Consider the following 24453-nt stretch of genomic DNA (forward strand, 5'->3'; position numbering starts at 1 on the left):
GGCATCTCTTGCAAATGCAGGCATGTGTAGACTTGCAATTTCTTAAGACGCAATGAGCGCTAATACTGCTGTCATAGAATTTAGATTTGATCTTAAAGGAGGGTGTGTAAATATTGTCTTGTGTAATCTCGGACTCTCTGGAGACTATGTTGTATGTGCTGTAATGAAATACTGTACATGACTATGTTTAAGATAATGAATAATAAAAGTAAGCGAAGTATACATAATGTGCAGCATTATGCGATAGCATGTTTAAAAAGACACGTAAATCTTGTGTTCATTGGGAATATTAAAAATGTAATTAGAACTGATTGGATTAAATGCTATATAAGCACCTTCATGCACTGGAAAACACAAAGATATCTTAAGAGGAGGGTGAAAAGCATTGGAAATTACAATTAACCACCAAATCTTCTTGAACGTGGAAATAATGAACGATGAACAGCGGGAGCCAAAACAACGCAACCCTACATCCTATGGCGTCCGGAAATATGCCTGTCTAAATGTTTTGAAATAGATTGGAATGTACATGAAGGAAACGTGCTTATTGCTGATTTGCACTTGTTATATGAAATTATTTCCTTACTTGTTGTCAAAAACAAAAACAACTCGAAGATGTTTTTCACTTTAAAATGTGATATATGCAACATTGCAGACAGGCACGCAGTTTGGCACACTTGGGTCCTCTCAGTTGTAGGCGCTGTTCCAAGTAAGCTGCAAAACAGAAATCGATTGTTTATTTTGTGTTTGTTTACATTTTCAATGCGAACAAATGGCTTCGACTTTGTTGTCGCCCATGGTGGATTATTACAACGACGAAGAGGAACTCGATAGCGTGGAGGACGACGATGATCGGAGTTTCAGGGGAAGAGACTCCGAAGAAGGTAGCGTTTAAACGAATCGACCGGACGCTCTGGCTACTTGTTGGGATTGCGTCGGAAACGCAATTATTGCACACATATGTTAGTGATACAGCGCAGATTGTTGTATGAAGAGTGAGTTGAAGTTTAAATATTGTGGCGCTTCGCGCTAAATTTGTATTAGCTCAGGAGTTTACTAGCAGGTTGCTAGTGAAGCTGGACAAACCATCCAGTTGCGCGCTTCGGCCACACGTTAGCTATTGAGCTATTTTATACAATACCAAATGTTAGCTAAAAGAATGACGCACAGCCCGTAAACGTCGTGCCCAGTAAAGAAGCTTTAAAAAAAAAAAAAATCAGATTAAATGAACCCCAAGAAAAATCCCTTAGACGCACTGTGGGGGGATTTAACTCAATAATGACAATCTCGCTTTTGCTGACACGATTACTAAATCAGCTAACGCTAAACGCAGCATTGGCTGGAATTAATCCGCAGGAAATATTTGCTAATAAAATAAAACCTCACTGCAATTTACGGCAACGACAGTAGCGTTATGTTTTTCAGCGCGCTTGTACCGAATCACTATTTAAACGAGCGCTCATCCAATTGAGGTACATTGCGTTAATTTGCGGACTAACGCTAGCTGCGTAACGCCAGATCCGAGCGTTGACAGGTCCGCAGGCAGACGGTGTCTGTCCGCCGCACGGCTCTTTACACAATATTCGGGGACAGCAGAGACTGCAGTGGGAGACAGACAAGCAGAAACAGGACAATGACAACGCCACAAGGTTAGCGTGCTCCTTGGGGTTTGGCTCGCATATCCACGCTTGTTTTCGTGCCATCCGGCTACGTTGACTGCTCGGCTATTCCGGAATACGATAGCGAGAATCGGGTTCGTCGATCTTTTAAAAAAAAAATTGTTAGAAAAAAAAAAAGAAGAAGCTAATTTAGGCTAGCAGAATAATGCTAACCTAAAATGAAAGCTGCCGTGTCAGCTTGGACGGCGGGGCCTTACTAAGTCCTTCCGTCGGGTTCGGGAGGCTCCGCCGGCGGGCGGCCGGAATGCGCTTATAAACTTAGATCCCCATTCTCTCCCCGCATCACACTGACTAGCCTAAACGTGTTAGCTTTGCACTGACAGTACGAGCAAGTTAGCCGGGGATCCTTTCTGAACCATTGCAACAACACACATACTTTACACTAGAAGCACACTATCAATGGATTCAATTACAAATACGTACGTCAAGCTGGGCTGTTTATCTGATATCGATCACAGAAAATAACATTATGCGTTGCATAATTACAGATATGTGACCGATACGGGCTTCTCCGGTTTCCTATCTACTGACTGGTGTGTGTGTTCCAGCGCCACGCACGCCCTTGGATCGGCTGTCTCTCTGTAGCACTAAGTTTGTGTAGGGAGAATCTCCTAGGGTTGTTTCTCGAAGTCGTGTTAAATTATTCCACTGTAGATTCCACAGACGCCTTTTATGACTTTAATCTGTTTATGCTGAATTTGTATCTCTTAGTTTCTGGTCTTTGTCGTCTTCCAGACACTGAAGATGCCAGTGAGACGGACCTTGCCAAGCATGATGAGGATGACTTTGTTGAAATCAAAGAGCAGTGAGTGTTTTATCAGCCCAGCTGGTTGGATCTTATACACAGAAAAATTGAAACGTGAAAGTTATGAATGACTTTCCTGTTCCGCACACAGTCCCAATATTTGTGATACCAGCTCTGTATATTTCCTCTCAGAATGTACCAAGACAAACTGGCCTCTCTGAAAAGACAGTTGCAGCAGCTACAGGAAGGTAATCTTTTCTCTCTCTCTCTCTCTCTCTCTCTCTCTCTCTCTCGAGTAAATTGTATCAGGATTATTTCAAATGTGCTTGCCGTTATGTGTTTTACTGTGGCTCTTGGACACCGTCAAATACAGATTACTTGTGGTTTTGTTCATGATTGCATCATCAAGGCTTTAAGGCAGCTTCAGAGTCAGCTTTGTGGTACTGTATCATCTCTCATAAATGGTAGCGCTTGGAGCTAGGGTCTAGGATGCCTAAATGTACCTGCTGGATGCTTGGAAATGTTGCATTTTAATTAAACAGCTTAAATTTGTATTCAGTAACTTAAGCATGATCCCATTCACACCGTGGTTTTTGCTAAGCGACGCTTTCCTTTTACAGGCACGCTGCAGGAGTATCAGAAAAGGATGAAGAAGCTGGACCAGCAGTACAAAGAGAGACTTCGAAATGCAGGCAAGTTGAGTTGATCCGCTGATGCATCCAAACCAATCTTGTTGGGAGGAGATCATTAAAATCGTGGAGTACTTCCTGTTAGGTTTGTTTAGGAGGTAACGGTAACGCTTGTTGTATAACACCTGCAGCAAAGGGGTGGGGATTAGAAAGGGGAAACACCCACTGATGTAAGAGTCTAACAAAATTAGAATCTACGGCCATGGAAGTCAAACAACCAGAATCTTACCTTGATCCTTGATGCTGAGCCAGCAGGTACAAAATCAGCTGACAGCGGCTGATTTGACAATTGCTAACATCACTCCAGTAGTTTTATTTATTTTTTTAATCTTGGCATTCATTTTATTTGTCTTACCTATAATCTTTGGTGGGTACAAATTATAGTTTAGCCCAAATTAATAATGCCTTATTGCCTTTCACTTATCTAGATCCTGAAGCTGTCTTACATAAAGGCGTGCTCTGTTTTGGACGTGACTGTGTAATTGTCATTTTCTTTTACAGACCTGTTTGTCCATCTTGAGGTGAGCATGTTTCATCTTGCTAATCTGCTAATGCAGTTTGTACAATTTGGACATTTTGTTAACATGAAAAACGTTTGGTTCTTTTTCCATCATTTCCATATGAAATCATTTTGCAGACCGATCAGGTGGAGAAGAACTACGTAAAGGAAAAGAAGGCAGCGGTGAAGGAGTTTGATGATAAAAAAGTAGAGCTGAAGGAAAACCTGATTGTAGAGCTGGAGGAGAAGAAGAAGATGATCGAAAACGAAAAATTAACCATGGAGCTGACGGGTGGTGAGGAAGCGAGAGCAACATTATTAATCAGAGACTTGCTCAGCACATTAGAAATGATGTACAAAAACACACATACTGTATATGCTTTTTCTTTGTTTAGAAAATATTGATGGAACATTGTTTAAAATGTAAATGGAAACAGAGTGTGATGTCAAATGTTCATAATAGCAATAATTTGAAGACTTTTTAAAACAACACACTTTTTTCTTTTCTTTTTTTGCATTTTGCTGTTAAACCTTTTGAATTGTCAGAGGAAAGATATACAATGTAATGACCGTTGTGGTATTTGAAGTTTTACACTATTTGAATGTTGTTAATGAATCTCAATTTGTGATTATTCTTTAAAACAGACTCAATGGAGGTCAAACCGATCATGACACGAAAGCTGAGGAGACGACCCAATGACCCAGTCCCTATACCAGACAAACGGAGAAAGCCTGCACCAGATATCCTTCATATAAACAGACGCCATGTCGGACTGGCTAGTCTTTCTTTCCATTTTCATTTTCAGCAACAAATTACTATTTTATTTTACATGACATAAATGATAATACAAATGCCAGCAACCTGTCGGTGTGTATCAAGCACCTTAAAAAACGATCTTCTGACATATTCTAATTTAACATTTGTAAGTCCAGATGTGATTTCTTTCTTTAGAACATTTTATTAACTTGTTGCCATTTTATTGAACTAATTTAAAGTCTTTTTTTTCATATTGTGCTAAATTGTCTACAGTTAGCATGATCTGCCTGCTAGTTGTATTTGTACTTTCTCAAGATGCTTTTCTCCTTGACTCTTCGAACCTCAGCTTAATTATTTGTTGTCAGATGAACAGATAATGGAAGATTTAAGAACCCTTAATAAGGCAAATATTTCTGAATTTCTTGGCAGCATTCATGTCCTCACACTATCTCCCTTTGTTTAATAGTTTTAATATTCATCTTTTTACAGTTAAAGTCACCAAAACGACCAGGTATGTCTGCGGTAGCCTTTTGCAGTTAATTTTGGTTTCCAATATTTTATGTGAAAGATGTTTGTTATTTTCTGGGAAATAGGCTTATTCAGTTTAGAGTTGAATTAGAAACTGAGGCCTGAAGACTTTCATCTCCGTACGGCTGATGGGCCACAGGCAGAGACCTCAGGAACCCCCAGCCTTAACCACAAACACATGGGCTTTCGAACTGATTGCAAATAAATAATAATGTTAATTAAGGTTGGATTTATTGCCATTTTAGGTTGTGAGAAAAAGAAATTCTGCCGAGAATAACCAAAGGCTGGTTGCAATTTCAAATTGAATGGCTAAAGCAAGGAATAATGAAAAGGCACATTTCTCAAAATGTCCCAAATAATTTTCCTCGGAAGATTACGTTTTTTTTTAGCTTTGTATGGTGATATTAATTCTATATTCTTCCCACTTTAGTGTCCCCCTCGTCTCCAGAGCACGTCCCCGCCACTCCGATGGAGAGCCCCTCCCAGCGTTACGAGGCCCGCATTGAAGAGGGGAAACTCTACTATGATAAAAGATGGTGAATCTCCCGGTTCTTCCTTGATGCTGTGCAGTTTCTTATCTCTTCACTTTGGCTTGCTTCACCACTAGATGGCCACAGTGGCTCAACTTCACAGTTCACATGTTTGGTTGGTTGGATGTTTCATAAGCCCTTTGGTTGCAGCCTCTTTTTTATCTACAGTAGAATAGCTATTTCATAGGAGCCACTGTGCTGAAATTACTATTGAAATACATTTTTACAGAAGATGGCTGTCATTGGGATCAGTGCGCCATTCTTCTTTGATGTGATCGAGGAAATTAAAATCCATGACCCAACATTGCTCATGCCCTTCGTTCGAGTGCTGAGCTGTGCAGCAGACGTGTCAGATCATAAGGTCATTGAGGAAGGGTGAAATAAGAACTCTGTCTTATTAGCTGCTGGTGAACACAACACGTTAAGAGGAGTGAGCTGTGAGGTATGTGCACTTTTCTTCCAAGGCAAAGTCTAATTTATTCAACTACAAAGAAAACGCCACAGAGTGTTCTCAAAGAGCTGCAGGGCGGCGCATTCATCATTTTCCTTCAGTGGGTCTTTAATGATCAAGTGTTCGACTGTCTTTTTCTTCCTCCGGGTTTGTTCTGTCCTCTGACAGTGTGGTGCCATTATAGATGGGATAGACTTTTATTTTGACGTGCCAGTGCAATTATCTATTTAGTGTCATATCGGGAGGAATGTAGTTCATTCAACTGGGGAAAATTATGCTTGGTATAAAAAGCTGCTCTCTATTCTGCCGGATTCTCATTACTGACACTGAATTTTGAATTCATGCTCTTTGTTGTGTGTCATCTTTTGCTGGCGACAGGTATCATAAAAGTCAAGCCATTTATCTGGAGTCAAAGGACAACACAAAGATTAGCTGCGTCATCAGCTCAGTGGGGACCAATGAGGTAAGTTGTAGTACCCATAAAATGAAGCAAACCCAGCTAGATCACCATGGTGATTTGTACTACAGATCCATCTTCCTCAAGAGGAAATTATATTTCAGAATAAAGTGCTATAAACCTCGCTGACAGTGTTGTCTATCGGTGTCTAAATTATCTTCTGGAGAAATATGTTTTATTTGCAAATGTTAACTGTTTACATTTATTCTGCTTGATACAGATTTTCTTTTCTCTCCGTTTGCTTCAGATAATAGGTTTTAAATGTTGCACATGATATCACTCATACATTAAAAATAAGAAATCGCAACCATTATATTCTCTAATGCTCTGATAAATACGAGATGTACAAACCACAGGAAGAGATAAGTGTAAATGTTATATACATTACATAGAGAGTGCTTATATAAATGGCATTGTGGTAGATAATGGTGATATATATCGCTTTTTATAATTCATTGTTTCTGTGGAGTGGCATTATTGAGAGAGATTGTTTCAATCGTTGTTCTCTAGATTTGGGTGAGAAAGACGAGCGACAGTACAAAGATGAGAATCTACCTGGGACAGCTGCAGAGGGGGGCATTCGTCATCCGCCGACGGTCGGCTGCGTAACCCGTCGGCCCAGCCCTTCCCACCAGCATCCATGTGTTCAGTTGTGCCGCCGTTTGTCAGTGGAGTTTGACATGTGGCTTCTTATTCCTCACCAAATAAACTGCTGCAAATACAGCGCTCCTTGGCAGGGAAATCATCATTAGAATTTATCTCTTTCCACATAAACCAAATGCAAGTACAGTATGTATGTGTATATATATACAGTATATAGTTGTCAGTCACACAGGTTTACAGCATTATTTGTCACTAGTGTGTGTGTGAAGACCGGCAGTGGTCATAAAGGAGCATACTCAGTTTTGTCTGGTGCTGTCAACCCAGATCTTTTCTGCACCATCCAGACTGGTCTACATTTCCAAACTGACATGTCAAGTCTTTCAAATTGTCTCGCTGGTGACACGCAAACACTGAAAAAGCGAAAGTGGAGTTGCTTCATGTTTTGCTGAATATACCTAATGCCTTGACGAGAGACGCAAGTTTCCTTATTCCTGGTGTAATCATTCCACAAAAAGAAAAAGACTTTTTGTACTGTCATCAGAACTGTGGGCTGCTTGCATTGTGGTGAACTTTCCTGTTGTGTTATAAAGTTTTTTGTTTTTTTTTAAGCCGCTTTGTCCATCCTTCTGTTTTGCTGTTCTATCCACATGTGAACAAACTTGATTATTTCAACTGTATTTGCATGTGGAGCATAAAGTGGACTGGTGGTTTGTATTGTGTTACAATTTATTAAAAGTATTTTCTGACTTTTAATATTGTCTACTTATTAATGAAACTATATATAAACATTTAATTAGTTGTAATCAAGAATACATATGGAACATTCCATTGACTTTAGTGAACAAACAAGATGCATTCTAGTGAGTGAGCAGAGCTGTCAGGCCGCTCTTTTGTATGATAATGTGCCAAAAGTTTGGAAATGTAGAACTGCTGACCTTTTAAAAATTGGCAGGTTCACTGAAGTCTTAGAAACCAAGGTTGTCTGACCCCCATCCGGATTGTTCACCGGATGATTGGCAAAAAGTTAATGTTGCTAACTAGTTAATGTCTGACAACTGAGGCATCCAACAAATACAGAGTACTAATATAAGTCACCGGCTTCTCCGGGTGACCTGGTAAATGGAAATGCAGTATTCTCATTGTAGCTCTGGCTTTGGTCCTTTCAAAGATGATTTATATGAAATTGTTCTGATTTATGGTATGTTGACTTTGTGTTTAAAAGTGTTATCTTCGTGGTTAAACATTAAATCAACAACTTAGTGTTTAACATCAAAATTGCTACTAAACGGAATTGAGCCGAGTGTATAAATTACTGCTAGGATGACCTGATTTTGTAATGAGTAGTAGCTGCTCAACAACATGGCTAAAAAAAAAAAAGTCAATATTTCCAAACGGTCCAGTGACACTTACATAACCGAGGATCATATCAAGAGCCAGATAGGGGCTCGTACTGTAAATGAATTCCTCTCCCAGACCTGTTACAGAGTGATGAACTGGAGGGACACTCTAGCGTATACAGACACAGGGTCTAGCAGGGTTATCAAGGAGCAACCATAACTCTTCAGAACCAGAGGCAATTCTAAAAGTGCATGTATACCACTCGCTTCCCACCAGATAGCGCAGATGATGCAGCTCTCCTCCCCGTAGCCATCCTACATGCAGTGGCACAAATGATCAATTAAGTGCAAAAAGGATGAAAGAGTGAATTTGCACAGGAACTGGGGCTGGCAGGGGATTGCAAGGATTTTTATTGATGCTCTGGGTGAGTTTTTATGCACAAGCAATAACAGCTCCAGTATGACTTAGCAACAAACCCAAACCACAGCCAGAGTGCAGTAATGGCTTCTGGTTTTGAAGGCTGCAGGGCTTTGTTTTGCACACGGTGGTGGACAACAGGTGTTTTACACCGTTATCCAAAATATGCAGTTGAATTGACTACATGCTGAAGTGCTCCTTCATATGCAGCATGCTGATCTATGACAGCATGAGCAGCCACTCTCGGTGAAAGAGTGACTGATGCATGCAAGTGATGATTATAGGACGTATTAATTTATAGATTCATAGATTTACAGATGTCACACTGTATATCTTGATTTCTACACCTATTATCTCAGCAGTGCTCAAGGTGGTGGATGGGAAACAATATTTAAGCCATTGATTAAGAACAGCATTTGTTTAGTAATCCTTTTTAAACTGTTAATCCAAAAAGAAATATGGGTGCGGGTACCCATACTAATTTTCAAAGGTTAAAATTCACCTTTAAATCTAACGCTCAAAGCTGCTGTTCTGTTGTATCTCCAGAAGTGATGTTTTAGTTGACAGGGAAAATGAACTTGTGATTGTTTTCTTTCAGCTTTGTTTCCATCACATGTAGTAACATTCAGATGCGACATGGAGATTATATGTGAAGGGATATTATTTAGCCATTATTTAGTTTGTCCAAATTAAACTTTTCTGTGGATGCGTATTTTCTCTGCCTCTCTCAAGCCTGCTCATCCAGACAGAATTGCCTAATGTTGGAAGTCTCTTTTAAATGTCTATGTTTAGCACTCTCCACACTTTGAAGTGAGTCTTGCAGTTTGCAGTTTTAATGGATTCAGTGATATCACAGCTCGCTTTTACATCTGAGTCCTCAAATTCTCTTGCAAAATGAACCGTGTGATCCTTTGTCTATTGTTAATTTCATTTGGAGTTAATAAAGGATGCAAAAACTGCAGACAGTGTGGAATATTTACTTGTGTGTTAAAGGTATGATGTAATGTCATGCATTTGGCATACATTCACAGATAGATTGCTCTATTGAGGAGCCTCCAGGCAAAACCCAGAGCCCCTTTTACCATCCCCCTTTCATCCCCTCTGAGGATGTGCAAAGTACAGTGTTCTTATGATAAAATACTGAATACCCCCTAGTTTCAGTTTGATTTCTTTGTATAGGATGTGGTTTCAGTGTAAATTCATAAAAGCTGGAATACGATGAAAACCGTTATCATGGCACCTTTGCATCAAATAAAATGGCCAATTGTTGAATAATTAATCCTGATGATCTAGTTTGGCTCAAACCAACTGAGGAAAGTAATTTCCTTAAATAATTCAAGTCAAATTAACAGAAGTGTTATTGTTAATGCAACTGCCTCAAATTAACAGCACAAATTGCATAAAGTCAATTGAACCTATAAACATTAATTATACTTTAAGATGCTGCCACTTAAATTAATGACTTGTTTTTTTCCATTCATCTTCTTAGCTCCTTATCCGAATCCGGGTCATGGGTGACGCCGGAGCCTGTCCCTGCTGGCTATGGGTGAGAGGCAGGGTACATCCTGGACAAGTCGCCAGTTCATTGTAGCATCAAACAGAAAGATAAACACACACACCAACTGACAACTTATTATACATTATAGCTGCATGGTTTTAGTGGTGGGAGGAAGCTGGAGAACCTGGGAGAGAACCCAACCAGACATAGGGAGAACATACAAACTCAAACTTGAGCCAAATACCTTCCTGCTGTGAGGCTACAGCGCAACCCACTACACCACCTTGCTGCCCTCTTGCAGCTATTCAATTTAATTGAGGAAAGTCATTGCTGTATCTGACAACTTGAACTGTTCATTTCATCCAAATCTGAACTCTTCATTTTCAGAAAGGAGTCTATTGAAGCATTGTAGGCAGGCGGTGGTGAAAGGTGGTCAAGGGTGGTTGGCTGGTGGCTGGTGGCTTGAGGAAATGTTGAATTTAGGCAGCAGATGTCAGACTGGCAAGCAAAATCCACCAGTGGTCCATAACAATAATGAGACCACACACCAGTGAAAACAGGCCTGAATGCTGCAACTGCCATCTAGTTAGTGGAACCATCTGGCAAAGAATGGATGTGGAGTTCAAGGTCAAATACTTCAGAGTACGGCTTTATAGATGAAACATTTGGTGTGTCTGCTAGAAGCAAAACTGTCAGGATCAGTCACACGTACAAAGGAAAGGCTCTGGTAACAGCAGGTTCAAGAGCCCCTTGGTTTATTTTTTTACATACTCTGATTACTCCATTATTAAAGAACTGCTGTTTAGCCCTGGAGAACCCACGGGGCCAGATTTGGCTGCTGTTGGTTGCTGCTATGCAACGGGTAAGAAAAGGGTTCCTGGAGAACCCAGGGTTAAAGATTCTGTTTCCCATTGACTGCAACTGATTCATGAGGATTAAATTCTAAACGCTGTCTTCATGTGTCTGCCTGCCACTCATCCCTGCTAGTATGAAGCAGTAGTCTGCACCCCCTATAGGCTCAGGCTTCCCCCTATCACATTTAACCTCATCCTCTCAATAAGCACATATTTTATCTGTGTGTGTGTGGTAATGTGTAATGGATGTGCACATTTTAAAATTCATTTTATACTAATGTGGTGCCTTAAACTTAAATGTAATGCTATTGCAGAGAGACTTTACATGTAGCAATTGTGGTATCATTATTCAACTGTAACTCTTGTCAGGAGGAAATATCTGAATCCTAATTCTACCACTGTAATAGCCCCGAGATTGATTCCTTTATTCACTTCATGAATTACCCACCAGGATGTGACCTTCATTACCTGCTCTGCCTTGGAATATCATTCGGTGCCTGTCAGGGTCTTAAAATTGTAGCTCTAACATTCTGCTGTCCACTAAGCACCATATTCAATACATAGTAATGTAGTTTTTGATAAGCTAAAAGCGAAACGCTGCGAGGTGTAAGCGGGTGTAGTGCACTCACAGGCATCATGCTTTACTGACTCTTCTGCACTATAGAAGGTAAGAAACTAAGAAAACTGAAAAAGGTAGTTTAGTGGATATCAAATTTCAATTTAGTTTATATAAAATCTCTTGAACTAATCATTCCAGATACCAACACTAAAGTTTGTGTGGTGATTTGCGTCTTTCCATTTAATGCTGATCCGGATGAGACGCGTTAGGAGTTAAAAAGAAGCTGTTGTGGAAAAACCATCTAAGATGACCTTTTGTGGTTTGAAGGTCTTGGAGTGTTTGAAGATCTCTGATAAAAGCTCTCATTTTATAGCTGTTATATAGAGCTCAGTTCATTTTTGACATCGGTGAGACCGATTTTATTTTTAAGTATTTCTCACCACACCACATCCTCTGTAAAGCAAAATCAATTGTGATTTTGAGATTTCAACAAAGTCCATAAACAAATTAATAAAAACTTTCAGCCCCAAGCAACATCCATCACACTGACTTTGGTGCCCAGTTGAAAAAGAAATCCTCCTCCTGATAAGATCTGTTCTGATAGAAGAAAGATAAATCAGCCTTGTCAACCTGGTTCACAAAGGAGCAAACATGTCTTCCTTTGTGACCTCTCTGACCTTTAGTTGAAGTATTCTGCATACTTTATCAGTGTTTGGAGATAAGAGAAACATGGACAGGCTTTAATGGATTGAAATATGGACCAAGCTTTCATCTGCAAACAGCTATTCTGAAAAAGACTGTCAAGCAATTGCTGCATTCATGGAGCTGCTCAAAGTTCTGCATCACTATAGGAATGGTGAAAAGACAGATTGTGTTTTACCTTGTGGGAGGATTATCTATAAGATTATGTTTTATGATTATCCGCAAGTCTGTAATGTATCATAGTACAAAGGATGAGTTTAGGTAAAGCAGATAATATAGCTCCTCCAGAAAGTAGCAAACCGTATTAATCAGTCATATATACTAAACAAAAGTGACCACTGTCAATATAACTGCATGACAGAAATGTAATCGTTGGCAAAATGTTTGATAAAACAGTCAAATCATTCAAAGCCAAATGCACTGGCCTGCCTCAACGTGTTTAGATATTTATCCACAAAGTCTATGCAGACAGATGATATTTTAATAAATAAAGACATACAGATCGATGTAGATAACTCAAAACACAGCTTGGCATGTTCTGGTAATTTATTTGTGTGATTTCCTTTATATAAGATGTTGGCAAACAAACCAACAACCTTTGAATTTTTACCCTCACTAGATCGCTCTCCTACATGATGTCAGTTATGTTAAAGTTTTCGTACCAAAAAAAGAAAAAAAAATCCATATTCATGTCTAAAGATATGAATGCATTGAAACAAATAGTGAAGTCAACATTTCTCCAGTCCTGCCAACTAGAAATTCTATGACCAATATTTATTGTATACATTTTTTACAATTATGAATAGTGAATCCTATTAAGCCCCTGCCCTGGTAACTGAGTAGATAAGAGATTAATAAAATGAATGTCATATAATTAGTAACATTCAGCCTCACCTCAGCAACACACAATTTTTAAAAATTAGGTTGTGTCAAACTGGCATTTTTTTTAAATGGCATTTATTATTTAGAATCTTTTCTCTTTTTTGTATTGTCATGGTGATGAGAGGTATCATTTTAACAGGTCAATGAACTCACACAGCAGTGGCTTCATCGCTGCTGCGTAACACATTCATGACTTCAGATCAATAACTAGCCGATCAGTGGACACTGGAAGGAGCCTAGCACACATCCTTGTATCTCTTTAAATAGATATTTTTAAGGGGAATAATTAGACAAGAGAGCATTGGATATATAAAAGGAATATATTACAATACAATATTTGACATTTTGCAGTGTATGGCGAGCTCATAAAGAAACACTGTGGATAATTGCACCATAAGGAACTAATGACCCTTCACATTTCTGAATGTTCACTACAGACATGCCCACTCACCCACGTTAATGTCTCGCTCCCTTCCAGTCTCATTAGACTCAACTGCGACTGAGACATTTTGTTCTCTTTCCAGAGGAGCGGAAAAAAGGAAAATGGACGTGATTGAAGCGCATTGATTTTGAAGTGTCCTTATGAGGCATCAAGGAAAGACCTGAGCGGTTGCCGAGGCCTCATTTATAGCGGAGAGGAGGGAGTAATGGATTCCATTTCGCTGTTCCTGCCTTCTTTATAATTTGCTACAGCCAGGATGTCATCAGTTCGATGGCAATGTTGTGGGTCAGTTGTGACTCCGCCGTCCCGACTTCAATAGCTGCTGCTATCCGAGCCTTTTCAGAGTCGCACATTTTGCTGTCAGCACAGACAGTAAGCAGTAAACAGAAGCTCACTGTGTTTCCAGAGACTCACTCTAATAAAAAGAAAAATGTGCAAGACAATGATATGATACCTCTGTTTCCATCAGCTTTATTACAGTCCAAAATTACTTCCAATTAGAGTTTCCTAGACAACCTACATGCTCTGCATGAAAATCATCTCTGTCTCTTCACCTCTTCCTTTGCACCCACTGTTTTCGCACTAGTCAGGAAATTGTTTTGCCTCTCCCCTGGCCGTTCAGAGGTAATTTGGTTAGCAGTTATTTGCGTGCTATTTGGAAAGATTATTATTATTATTTATTTTTTATTGTTTTGTGTACTGTTGTATACGCTGGACACTCATACAGAAAATATTTCTCTTCCCTCAGTTTGGTGAGTGGGGATGTGATTTCTGACATTGTTGTTATTTCTCCTGTGAAATGAGTGCAGAGATGAAAACCAGCAGGATATCTCATGAACCTGGTTACCAGCATGCTGTTCTCGAGATACCACAGCCCTTGGAATAAAACATCTGTTTTCATAGCAACCCGTTTACAACAGCCCATCTCAGAATATATTTCAGGCGATGCTGGGGACTCATGTTGATGACTTCACTTCTCATCTGCAAAGTTTGAGTGATAGCAAAGGGAAATATCTGATTAATTGGAGAGTGAAATGCAATCATGTAACCTCTCAGTGGAAATCAAGCTACTTTTGAGTAGTTTTTGAGTCGAGGATGCTTGCTTTTAGACTCCCTGTGTATATCTTTTGTGTATTCTTCTTCTTCTTCAGTTTCTCCAACAGTCTGTTACCCGTTTAGATCCCTGGACTGCAAGTGAACAACCTCAGATGCTGCCTCTGAGTCCTCCTCATCTCAAATCAGATATTCAAATATCACCAGATTCCTCAAGTGTCTCAGGGTGAAGTATAAAATCAATCAAAATGTCTAACAAGTAAACAAAACAATTAAACACAAATTACAGCGACAAACACTGCTGCTACACTGGCCATGCTCTTAAACTGTAGCTCCTCGAGTTATGTCCACTTGATCTGACGCTGCTCCAATCAGTGTTTTAAATTAGAAATGTGCTTAACAGCAGTGCAACACATTTGATTCACTAAAGTTATACTGTAGGTATTATAAGCCAAAGTGTTGAACAGAGTGAAGTAATCAGCCATTTCAATCTTGAAACTTCAGGAATTGGTGGAGACAAAACCAGAAGTAGATACATGTCAGGCATGGATTTCTCAGTTCCTCAAAAATACAACTTCAAATGAATTTAAACTGTATTCAGTGATTTACACATGCTCCCAATCAGCCAAATGAATCAATAACATTGATTTATGTGTCAGTATTATATGTAATAGCTATCTTTGGTTTGAAATGGAATATAGCCAGCTCACATCTCTTGCTTTAGTAACTCAACCTCCTTTCTCTGGTTCATTATCTGCCCAGCCCTCATTAATCCTCCTCTTTATTCTGTGCTCTGTAGTGTACCACAGTATTTAGTGTGTCGTCCCTTCTCTCTTTGCCTGTTCCTTTTTATACATTTTATGGCAAATGCAATTTCCTGACTTCATTGCTCTCAGTCATTTTGATTCTTTGTATTGAGGCATCTTGGTTCTGGACCTCTATTGCTTTACTGCTTTCCGGGGCTGGAGCCTCAACCTCCTTTTAAGCCTTTGGTTCAATTTCTGTTTGAGCTGCATAAAGCTGTGGCTCAGTCATCTGCATTTGTCCTCCTTTTGTATTCCTTGTTGACCTGCATCCCCAAATGTGACAAACGAACTGTAAGTCATGGGCAGCAGATGGACTTTTAGTGGAGGAATTTAATGATTTGTCTCATGGCTTATAAACTCTGTGCCGCAGTGATTGTTAAATTAGAACCAGTAACAGTGAATACAAAGAAGCAGCCTTGACTGTGGGGGGAACCGGGCTCTCTGAGGGCTGGCTGAGGATCTGGTACCCTGAATCGGTCCCGATTGCCAGTCTGTTCATTGGTAGGCTGTAATGACATGATGTAATGATGCAGTGACAGCGCTCACACATATAACTGTGAATTTAACTCGCAGTTCATTGTGTTTTTATTGAAATAAGCATATCGGCTAAAGAACTGGACTACTAAACTATCTCATACGGTAATGTGTGTATGGAAATGGATGAGCTTCTGCACCTGTAAGACTGCCCAAGTTAAAACGGTGGGAATCAGCCTCCTTTCTCTGTGACAGAAGTTTAAAGTGTAAAATACAACAAATGAGGATACTTCCCCGACTGAAATGTTTCGTGTCAGATTTTCTCTCCCCCTGCTTTCTCACACCGCTAATGACTTGCCTCATGTCATAGAGGTAGGCTTGAAACAGGCTAGGAAAATCACTGGGAGTAAATGGAGCTTTAATCTGTTAAAGAGCAGTTGGTAGTTTTTGAGCCAAAACAAAACAGACCGTTTGTGTAAAAAGCCATTGCCAGCAATTAGGAAGAGGAGACTCATTTCACCTCTTCGACTTGGCAATGTTTCTCAGCTCATTGTAGTAGTAGCTATAGCGGACTACGTGTCCCATAATGCTTTGCATCTACGGGTCGCAGGGGACTTCCGGGTTATCTGATAAAGTCGTTACCAACGAGAGTCCACCGTGTCCCGTGTCCTCATTATACATGGTGTCAGAAGTTGCGAACTGTAAGTCTCCACGGCATTATACGATGCAATACAGTGTAGTTAACTAGCGGAAGAAGTTTTCGTGTAGTTTAGAACGGAAATGTCCGGTGAAAAAGACGAAGTCAGATCGTTCCGGTGTTAGCGGCTAACTAGCTAGCATGCTAGACGGCGCATCCAGCAGCAGAGTCCGAAGGTGAAAGAGAAACCAGGAATTTGGCGAAAGGATGGCGACCACAGTACAGCTAACTCCCCCAGAGACATTTGACTTTTCATGCCCAGCAGACTGGCCAAAGTGGATCAGAAGGTTTGAACGGTTTCGAATGGCGACAGCTTTGGACAGTAAAGCAGAGGAATATCAGGTGAATTCACTCTTGTATGCAATGGGAGATGCTGCTGATGATGTTTTATCAGTTTTGCCATTAACTGCTGAAGACAAGAAGAAATATGAAGCAGTCAAAGCAGCATTTGAACAGCATTATGTGGGAAAACATAACGTCATTTTTGAAAGAGCACAATTTAATTCAAGACGTCAACAGGACGGTGAGAATGCAGAATCATTCATCACAGCTGTGCATAAACTTGCAGAACACTGTGGATTTGGAGTGCTTAAAGAGGAACTGATTCGGGACAGAATTGTAGTTGGAATTAGGGACAAAAGACTGTCAGAACAGCTACAAATGGACTCAGAGTTAACCCTTTCTAGAGCCATACAGAAAGTCAGACAGAGTGAAACTGTGAAGAAGCAACAAACTATACTACATAGCAGCTCTGCAGAAGAAAAGACACTGAACATGGACTCAATCAAAGAAAGTATGAAGAAAGGAAAATTTCAGACATGGCAACAGTCAAAGAAGGGACAAAAGCTTGTTAAGCAGGTCGAAATGGAGTGTGGCCGCTGTGGTCGAAAGAATAAACACGCATGGAAAGATTGTCCAGCCAGAGACGTACAGTGCAGAAAATGTCAGAAAAAAGGGCATTTTGCTGTAGTTTGTCGCAGTAGTGACGCAGCAGGTGTAAGAGAAGTCACAGAAAACCATATTGACACAGGAAGTGAGGGTTGTGTGTTCTTGGGAGAAATCGGCACAGAGAGGTCAGAGCCCTGGGTTGAAAAGGTCAAGCTAAATGGGGAAAATGTCCAGTTTAAACTTGACACAGGGGCGGATGTTACATCTATTCCAGAGGGATTGTACAAATCTGTCAGAGACGGTAGGCTGCAGGCACCGAAGAAGAGACTTTTAGGGCCAGGCAGTTACCCTCTCAAGGTGAAAGGCTGTTTTGAGGCACAGTTGGCAGTGAAAGGACGCTGTACATCACAAAATGTCTACGTGGTGTCAGATTTGGTTCAGCCACTGTTAAGCAGACCAGCTTGTGAGGCACTGGGGTTAGTGTATAGAGTGGACACAGTTAGAGAATCTGTTACAGATTACAGAGCAGTGTATCCAGACGTGTTTCGAGGCTTAGGCAAGCTGAAAGAACCATATCACATAGAGTTAGAACAGGGAGCCATACCTGTAGCTCTTTCTGCCCCACGGCGCCTCCCACTCCCTCTCAGAGATGCAGTGAAGGTAGAGTTGAAAAGAATGGAAGACATGGGAGTTATTTCAAAAGTTACTGAGCCTACAGAGTGGTGTTCAGGCATTGTTGTTATTCCCAGACCAGCCAAGAAGCCTCCCAGGATATGTGTCGACCTCACACCTCTGAACACAGCAGTGAAAAGAGAACGACATATTCTCCCAGCAGTGGATCAAACACTCGCTATGATGAAAGATGCTAAAGTGTTCACAAAATTGGACGCTCGTTCTGGATTTTGGCAAATCCCCATCACACCAGAGTCGCGGCCCCTCACAACCTTCATCACGCCTTTTGGAAGGTATCAATTCAATCGCCTTCCTTTTGGCATAGCATCAGCGCCAGAGCACTTCCAAAGGAGAATGTCGCAGATGCTGGAGGATTTTGATGGAGTAATCTGTCATGCTGATGATGTGCTTGTGTACGGCAGAGACAGACAGGAGCACGATCAGAGACTGCATCGTGTGCTTCAAAAGTTCCAAAAAGAGGGCCTCACTCTTAATGAAAAGTGTGAGTTTGCTAGGAAGGAGCTCATTTTTGTTGGACACAAAGTTTCAGCAAAAGGCATTGAAGCTGACCCAAACAAGGTAAAGGCCATTCAGCAGATGCCACAGCCCAAGTGTGTGGAAGATGTGCGGCGTCTCATGGGCATGGCTAACTATCTTGCCAAGTTCACGCCACAGCTAGCCACAATAACCACACCGCTTAAGGAGCTGCAAAAGGAGAGAAACGAGTGGATATGGGCGGAGCCACAGGAAACAGCGTTCCAGAAACTAAAAGAAATACTAAGCTCTTCTGAAGTGCTCTCTCAGTACTCTAACTCTGCAGACACGAGAGTTGCTGCAGATGCATCGCCATATGGTATCGGAGCCGTACTCACACAGAAGCAGTCGGACGGCGTGTGGCGGCCAGTAACCTACATTTCCAGAGGATTAACTGACACTGAGAGGCGCTATGCTCAAATAGAAAAGGAGGCACTCGCGGTGACGTGGGCGTGTGAGAGGCTCTCATCATATCTCATGGGCCTACAGTTCATTCTGATCACAGACCACAAACCACTGGTCCCTCTTCTGAGCACGAGAGGCTTGGATGACCTTCCTCCACGCATCCTAAGGTTCAGACTTAGGCTGCTACGGTTCTCATTTAACATTATCCATGTTCCAGGAAAAAACCTCGTCACAGCCGATGCCCTGTCACGCGCTCCGGTTGGGGGGCCGCCCTCTGCAGGTGATCTTCAGCTGGAGAAAGAGGTAGAGGTTTTTGTGGACACTGTTGTTGCTTGTCTTCCTGCCACAGAAAAAAGGCTGGAGCAGATCAAATCAGCACAAGAAAGAGATAAGATGTGTAGAGAAGTGAAGAACTACTGTCTTACTGGTTGGCCAGAGAAATGCAAGCTAGAGACGGACGTCAAAGCATGCTGGCAACACAGAATGGACTTCAATGTGGGTCACGGATTTCTCATGAGAGGAGAAAGACTGGTGATCCCCCCACCTCTGAGAGCAGAAATTTTGCAACGTTTGCATGAAGGCCATCAAGGGATTTCCAAATGTAGGGCCAGAGCTAAGGACTCAGTCTGGTGGCCTGGCATCTCTGCGCAGATAGGCCAAATGGTAGCCGATTGTGAAATATGTCAGAAATACAGACTACAAAGTCGCGAACCATTGCTATCTACTCCACTTCCAGACCGCCCGTGGCAGAAAGTTGGAATGGATCTGTTCGAGTGGTCAAAGAAACAATATATTTTGGTGATTGACTTTTTCTCTAGATATATTGAAGTGGCGCAGCTCAAACACACGTCAGCAGAGGTCACCATCGAGGCTGTCAAAGAAGCCTTTGCTAGACATGGAACTCCAGAGACTGTGGTATCCGATAATGGGCCCCAGTTTGCATCAGAACTTTTCAAACAGTTTGCAACGGAGTACCAGTTCACGCATGTCACGAGCAGCCCCAGATACCCCCAGGCTAACGGGGAGGCAGAACGTGCTGTTCGCACCATCAAGGACCTGTGGAAGAAGGACAATGACTTCACCAGAGCGCTACTGGCGTACAGAGCCACCCCATTGGAACACGGGTTCTCGCCAGCACAGTTGCTTATGGGAAGGAACCTCCGCACCACCCTACCCCAACTCACGGCTAAACTGGATCCTAAGTGGCCGGATCTGCAGACCTTTCGAAGGAAGGAGGAGGGGGGGAGGTGTAATCAGGCAAAACATTACAACCGGAGACACAAGGCAAGATCACTTCCAAAACTAACACCTGGACAGAAGGTTTGGATTACAACAGAAGGAACTACTGGAGAAGTAGTTAGGCCTGCCAACACTCCCAGATCTTATGTGGTAGAGACTGATCGGGGTTTTCTAAGGAGAAACAGGAGTCACCTCAGACCGACTGGGACTGTTACTAAATCCGGTCGTGTTGTCAGACCTCCAGAGAGAATGGATTTGTGAAGGATGTTATGTGTCCATTTAAAATGTTAAATAACATTGTTTAATATGCTGTTTGATCAAATGTTTATGTTGTAAACATCAAAGCAAAAGCAATGTTAAAATGTTCAGCACTTTAATGTTTATAAGTTGTCAGACTCGTCCTAGTTAAATGAAGAAGAATGTCTTTAGCTAAAAGGAGGAGGTGTAGTAGTAGCTATAGCGGACTACGTGTCCCATAATGCTTTGCATCTACGGGTCGCAGGGGACTTCCGGGTTATCTGATAAAGTCGTTACCAACGAGAGTCCACCGTGTCCCGTGTCCTCATTATACACTCATCACTGTGATGCTATCATTTTAAAGCCAGTGGGCGATTTGTGTTTGCTGTTGCTGATGCTGATGTTGTCACTAAGAAAAAGAGCAGGACAGTTGCATTGATGAAGTCTAAATATTGCTCTTGGGCTAACCAAGAATGATCACCTAATTATAATTATTTAAAATATATATTTTTTAACTGTCTAAAGGAATTTTTTTTGAATTACTGCATTTTGGGTTTTCATCAACTGCAAGCCGTTTTTTCAAATATAACTTTTAGAAGGGAATTACTGAAATAGATAAACCTTTCCATGATATATTGCTCTTCGCTCGTATAAAATGCCTGTAGGATAGACAGGAAAAGGTCTAAATACAAACATTAAAGGTAAATGAACCGAATGGTGTTAATTCCCTATATTTAAGATGCATAAATAGACATAAGCATTACAGGCTGGGGACTATCCACCTAATGTCAGCCCTTTACTATCAAAAAGCATTTGTTATTCAGTACACACACTAAACAATTCATGAGCAACTGACATGATTTAATAAAACAATTAGGTGTAAATGGATAACTGAAGCCTCTTTGTTTTGTGCCATTAAAGAACGTGGCAGCTGCCCCAGTGCTGACTGATATTTAATTAGACTTTAGATATCCAAATGTCAATTCAATCTCAAAATGAATCTCATCTGTTCAAATAACAAATGTCTGTTGCTAAGAAAAACAACAAAAGAATCAATCTGCAAAGAGGAGAAATGCAGGTCCAAACACTTCTCCAATTTATATGCATTTTAAACTTTGTGAGAACCACAAAATGTTTTTGTATTTGTGCTCACCTACCTGTCAGTTTTGAGCTTTTCCTCTGAGAGTCGCTGTCCACCAAAAGTTCCAGAAACATCAAGAAATAAAAATGTTTTGAGAGTCATTTCTACCAGACATTTGTGGGAAAGATAGCCTGTAATGGTTTTCTTTTGAAGGGACCTGTTATTAAGAAGTTCATTTTTATATTTCTGAAATGCATTTCATTTCACTCACAGACAAGAAAAATGAAAATCTTTTGAACCTTTTCCCCAAAGTGAATTCTTATGAAAGCCATAAGCCATCATATTCCTTTCTTTTATCATTTAATATATATCTGAAGGACAAACACAGCTAAGCAGTTGATTCTCTTCATTTGTCAGAGGTTGAGTAGGGAGCTCTGTTGATTGAGCTCATTGAGCTACAGTTCAAGGCTACAAAAGGGAAACGTGTGTCTTCCTATACTGTGACATGTTTCATTTGCACATGAAACACAATTTCTACACATGAAAAGAAAGTATCTGATGAAGGTGAAAACTCTTTCAGTGGATTTCAGAGCTGGTTTGTCATCATCAAGTGAGGAATGATGGGAAATTTTGAAATGTGAACCAAACAGATTGGATTGTTCACAAACTGGAAAAAAAAGAGGTCACTGAAGTGAGGAAAATGTTATTCACCCCCAGAAAAATAGCTCTGTGTGGTTTTTGGACATTTTCTGCAACGCATTTTGTATCATATCAATAGAACCGCATTTGTTCTAGGCAGTGAAGGAATCGCTATCACTCACCTCCATTTCTGAAACATGAAAATAGACACTGCCTTCTCATGCTGGTTTGTAATCATAAGTACCCACAATATAACATGCAGTGTTCTGCATGACGTAAGACTAAAGTAAAGAACAAGCAGGAAAAGGAAAACCGAGGGAAGAAGATTTCAGATGTGTGTCTAATGTCACTTTACACTTACAGCTATTTCAGTCACAGTATAGAAATAGATGCAACAACCCAATCCAATTTGCTCTAACAAGATAGTGACGAGCTGCTGCATGTCAAATTGAAAAAGGATCAGTTCCTTTGTACAGGAACATGAGCTGTAAATAATCTATTCTGTCTTCCTCCAGCCGCAGGATTCTACAAGGTGGCTACACGTGTGCTGTAGTATTCAGAATCAAGAACCAGAAAACAACCATCAGTAGAATTGTATACTTCAGTTTTCACTCCAATCAGAACATGTAATGCAGTCATGCTGTAATGGAGGTGCACTTTGGAATTTCTCCATTTTTGGTTGTGTTCTAAATGGATGTTTGCACATATAAGTGAAGTACAGCTTCATATGTATATAAGTATGTGTAAGATTATCAGCTGCCAAGACAAGGCAAAGCTGAGGAACTTTCAGAACCCACAACTAATTCCGCAGTGTCTTAGTAAAGGCCAGCAAAAACATAAGAGAGATATTAATGAAAGTGTCGGAAAAATAAAATTGTTTTGTTGTGAAAATTTACCCCGATTTCAACTGGATCTGTTTCCTCAGGTATTAAAAATAGAACTCGGGAATACGGGACGACACATAGAACGGGAGAGCCTGAAAATACTGAGGAAACAGAGAGGATGTTCTGGCAGAGAACTGTCCAGAGAGGCAGGAGCTGATTAGCTGAGATGTGTAACAGGTGCGTCTCGTTCAGTTCAACAAAGCCTCCGCAGCTGTGCAGGGCAGAAATCAACCTGCAGCAATAGTCACCATAGCAACCCTCACAGATGGGGTTTAATGTTAAAATTACAGTTCTTTTTCCGACCTAATTCTGAATCAGACCCAGAAGATATTTTTCATGATAGTGAATATCAGACCATTTTATGATTGTGATTTTTGGCCAGTGAATTGAATGCATATTTTACAAGACATGATTTTGTGAAAAAGCCTCCATTATAGAGTCCTATAGAGTACAAGCACCAGGTAAAAGTCCTCTTCTGAAGCATGGGAGTATTTCAGACAGAGACCAATCGGCGTGCTGCTTTGTAAGCTCTGCAAAATAAACTAAATGAAGAGTGATATCTACGTTCTAACTCAGCAATACATTTTCTCTGCGTGTGCGCTTGATGTGAAAAACATCAAAGCTGTTCACTGATGCATCAGAAAGCCCATACAGCACCATCAGTCCATTTACAATTGTTCACGTTTTTCTGACAGTAGTTGTCACTCATTAATTGAGGCAATAAAATGGTTGTATCAGCTTTTTTCCCTCCAATGTGATGTGCAGACTCTTGCATTGCAAGCCAGTGTGACCACATCATGGCAGGTGTATTCTTCACTCCGCTGGAATGCAGGCGGAGCGAGGATATATCAGCTGGCTGGAGCACCGAGCCCAGGTGATCCCAGTCAGCATTAGTTCAGGCACCACCCATCAATTGACCTGTAAGAGATGCCAAGCAGAACAAAACAACAACGACAGGCTCAATGACAGGCTTGAGGCTGGACTCTGGGAAGAGGGCCACCTTTGATGAGGGTGTCCAGGCCGAAAGGCCGAAACACCTGATGATGTGTCCCACATGTGCATCTATCCATGCCTGAGCTACAGCCCCCATGCCTCTCAGCATCAACACATCTCATGTGCGCACCATCTATTGGCACAATGGACAATTTAACCTCTGTCCCGTGTTTCATGATTCAATCTGGTGATCTCGAAGTGTTAGATTCATAGACTTCACA

At 40.9% G+C, this 24453-nt stretch overlaps 1 protein-coding gene across 2 annotated transcripts; it reads left to right on the plus strand.

Moving 5' to 3' along the window:
* The first annotated feature begins 772 nt into the window (after positions 1 to 772).
* On the plus strand, positions 773 to 7667 carry suds3 (SDS3 homolog, SIN3A corepressor complex component). Of its 2 annotated transcripts, none has more exons than XM_068738380.1 (12): positions 773 to 884; positions 2415 to 2484; positions 2617 to 2672; positions 3045 to 3116; positions 3615 to 3634; positions 3751 to 3907; positions 4258 to 4353; positions 4711 to 4772; positions 4859 to 4904; positions 5328 to 5433; positions 6257 to 6341; positions 6846 to 7667. In XM_068738380.1, the coding sequence occupies exons 1-12, from the start codon at positions 773 to 775 to the stop codon at positions 6942 to 6944; spliced, it is 981 nt and encodes a 326-aa protein (XP_068594481.1). In that variant the 3' UTR covers positions 6945 to 7667. The 2 variants fall into 2 exon arrangements, with proteins under 2 accessions (XP_068594481.1, XP_068594482.1); XM_068738381.1 differs by having other exon boundaries at positions 4859 to 4880.
* The last annotated feature ends 16786 nt before the right edge of the window (positions 7668 to 24453 follow it).

The sequence above is a fragment of the Brachionichthys hirsutus genome, chromosome 4 (assembly GCF_040956055.1).
Source record: "Brachionichthys hirsutus isolate HB-005 chromosome 4, CSIRO-AGI_Bhir_v1, whole genome shotgun sequence".
Taxonomy (NCBI): Eukaryota; Metazoa; Chordata; class Actinopteri; order Lophiiformes; family Brachionichthyidae; genus Brachionichthys; species Brachionichthys hirsutus.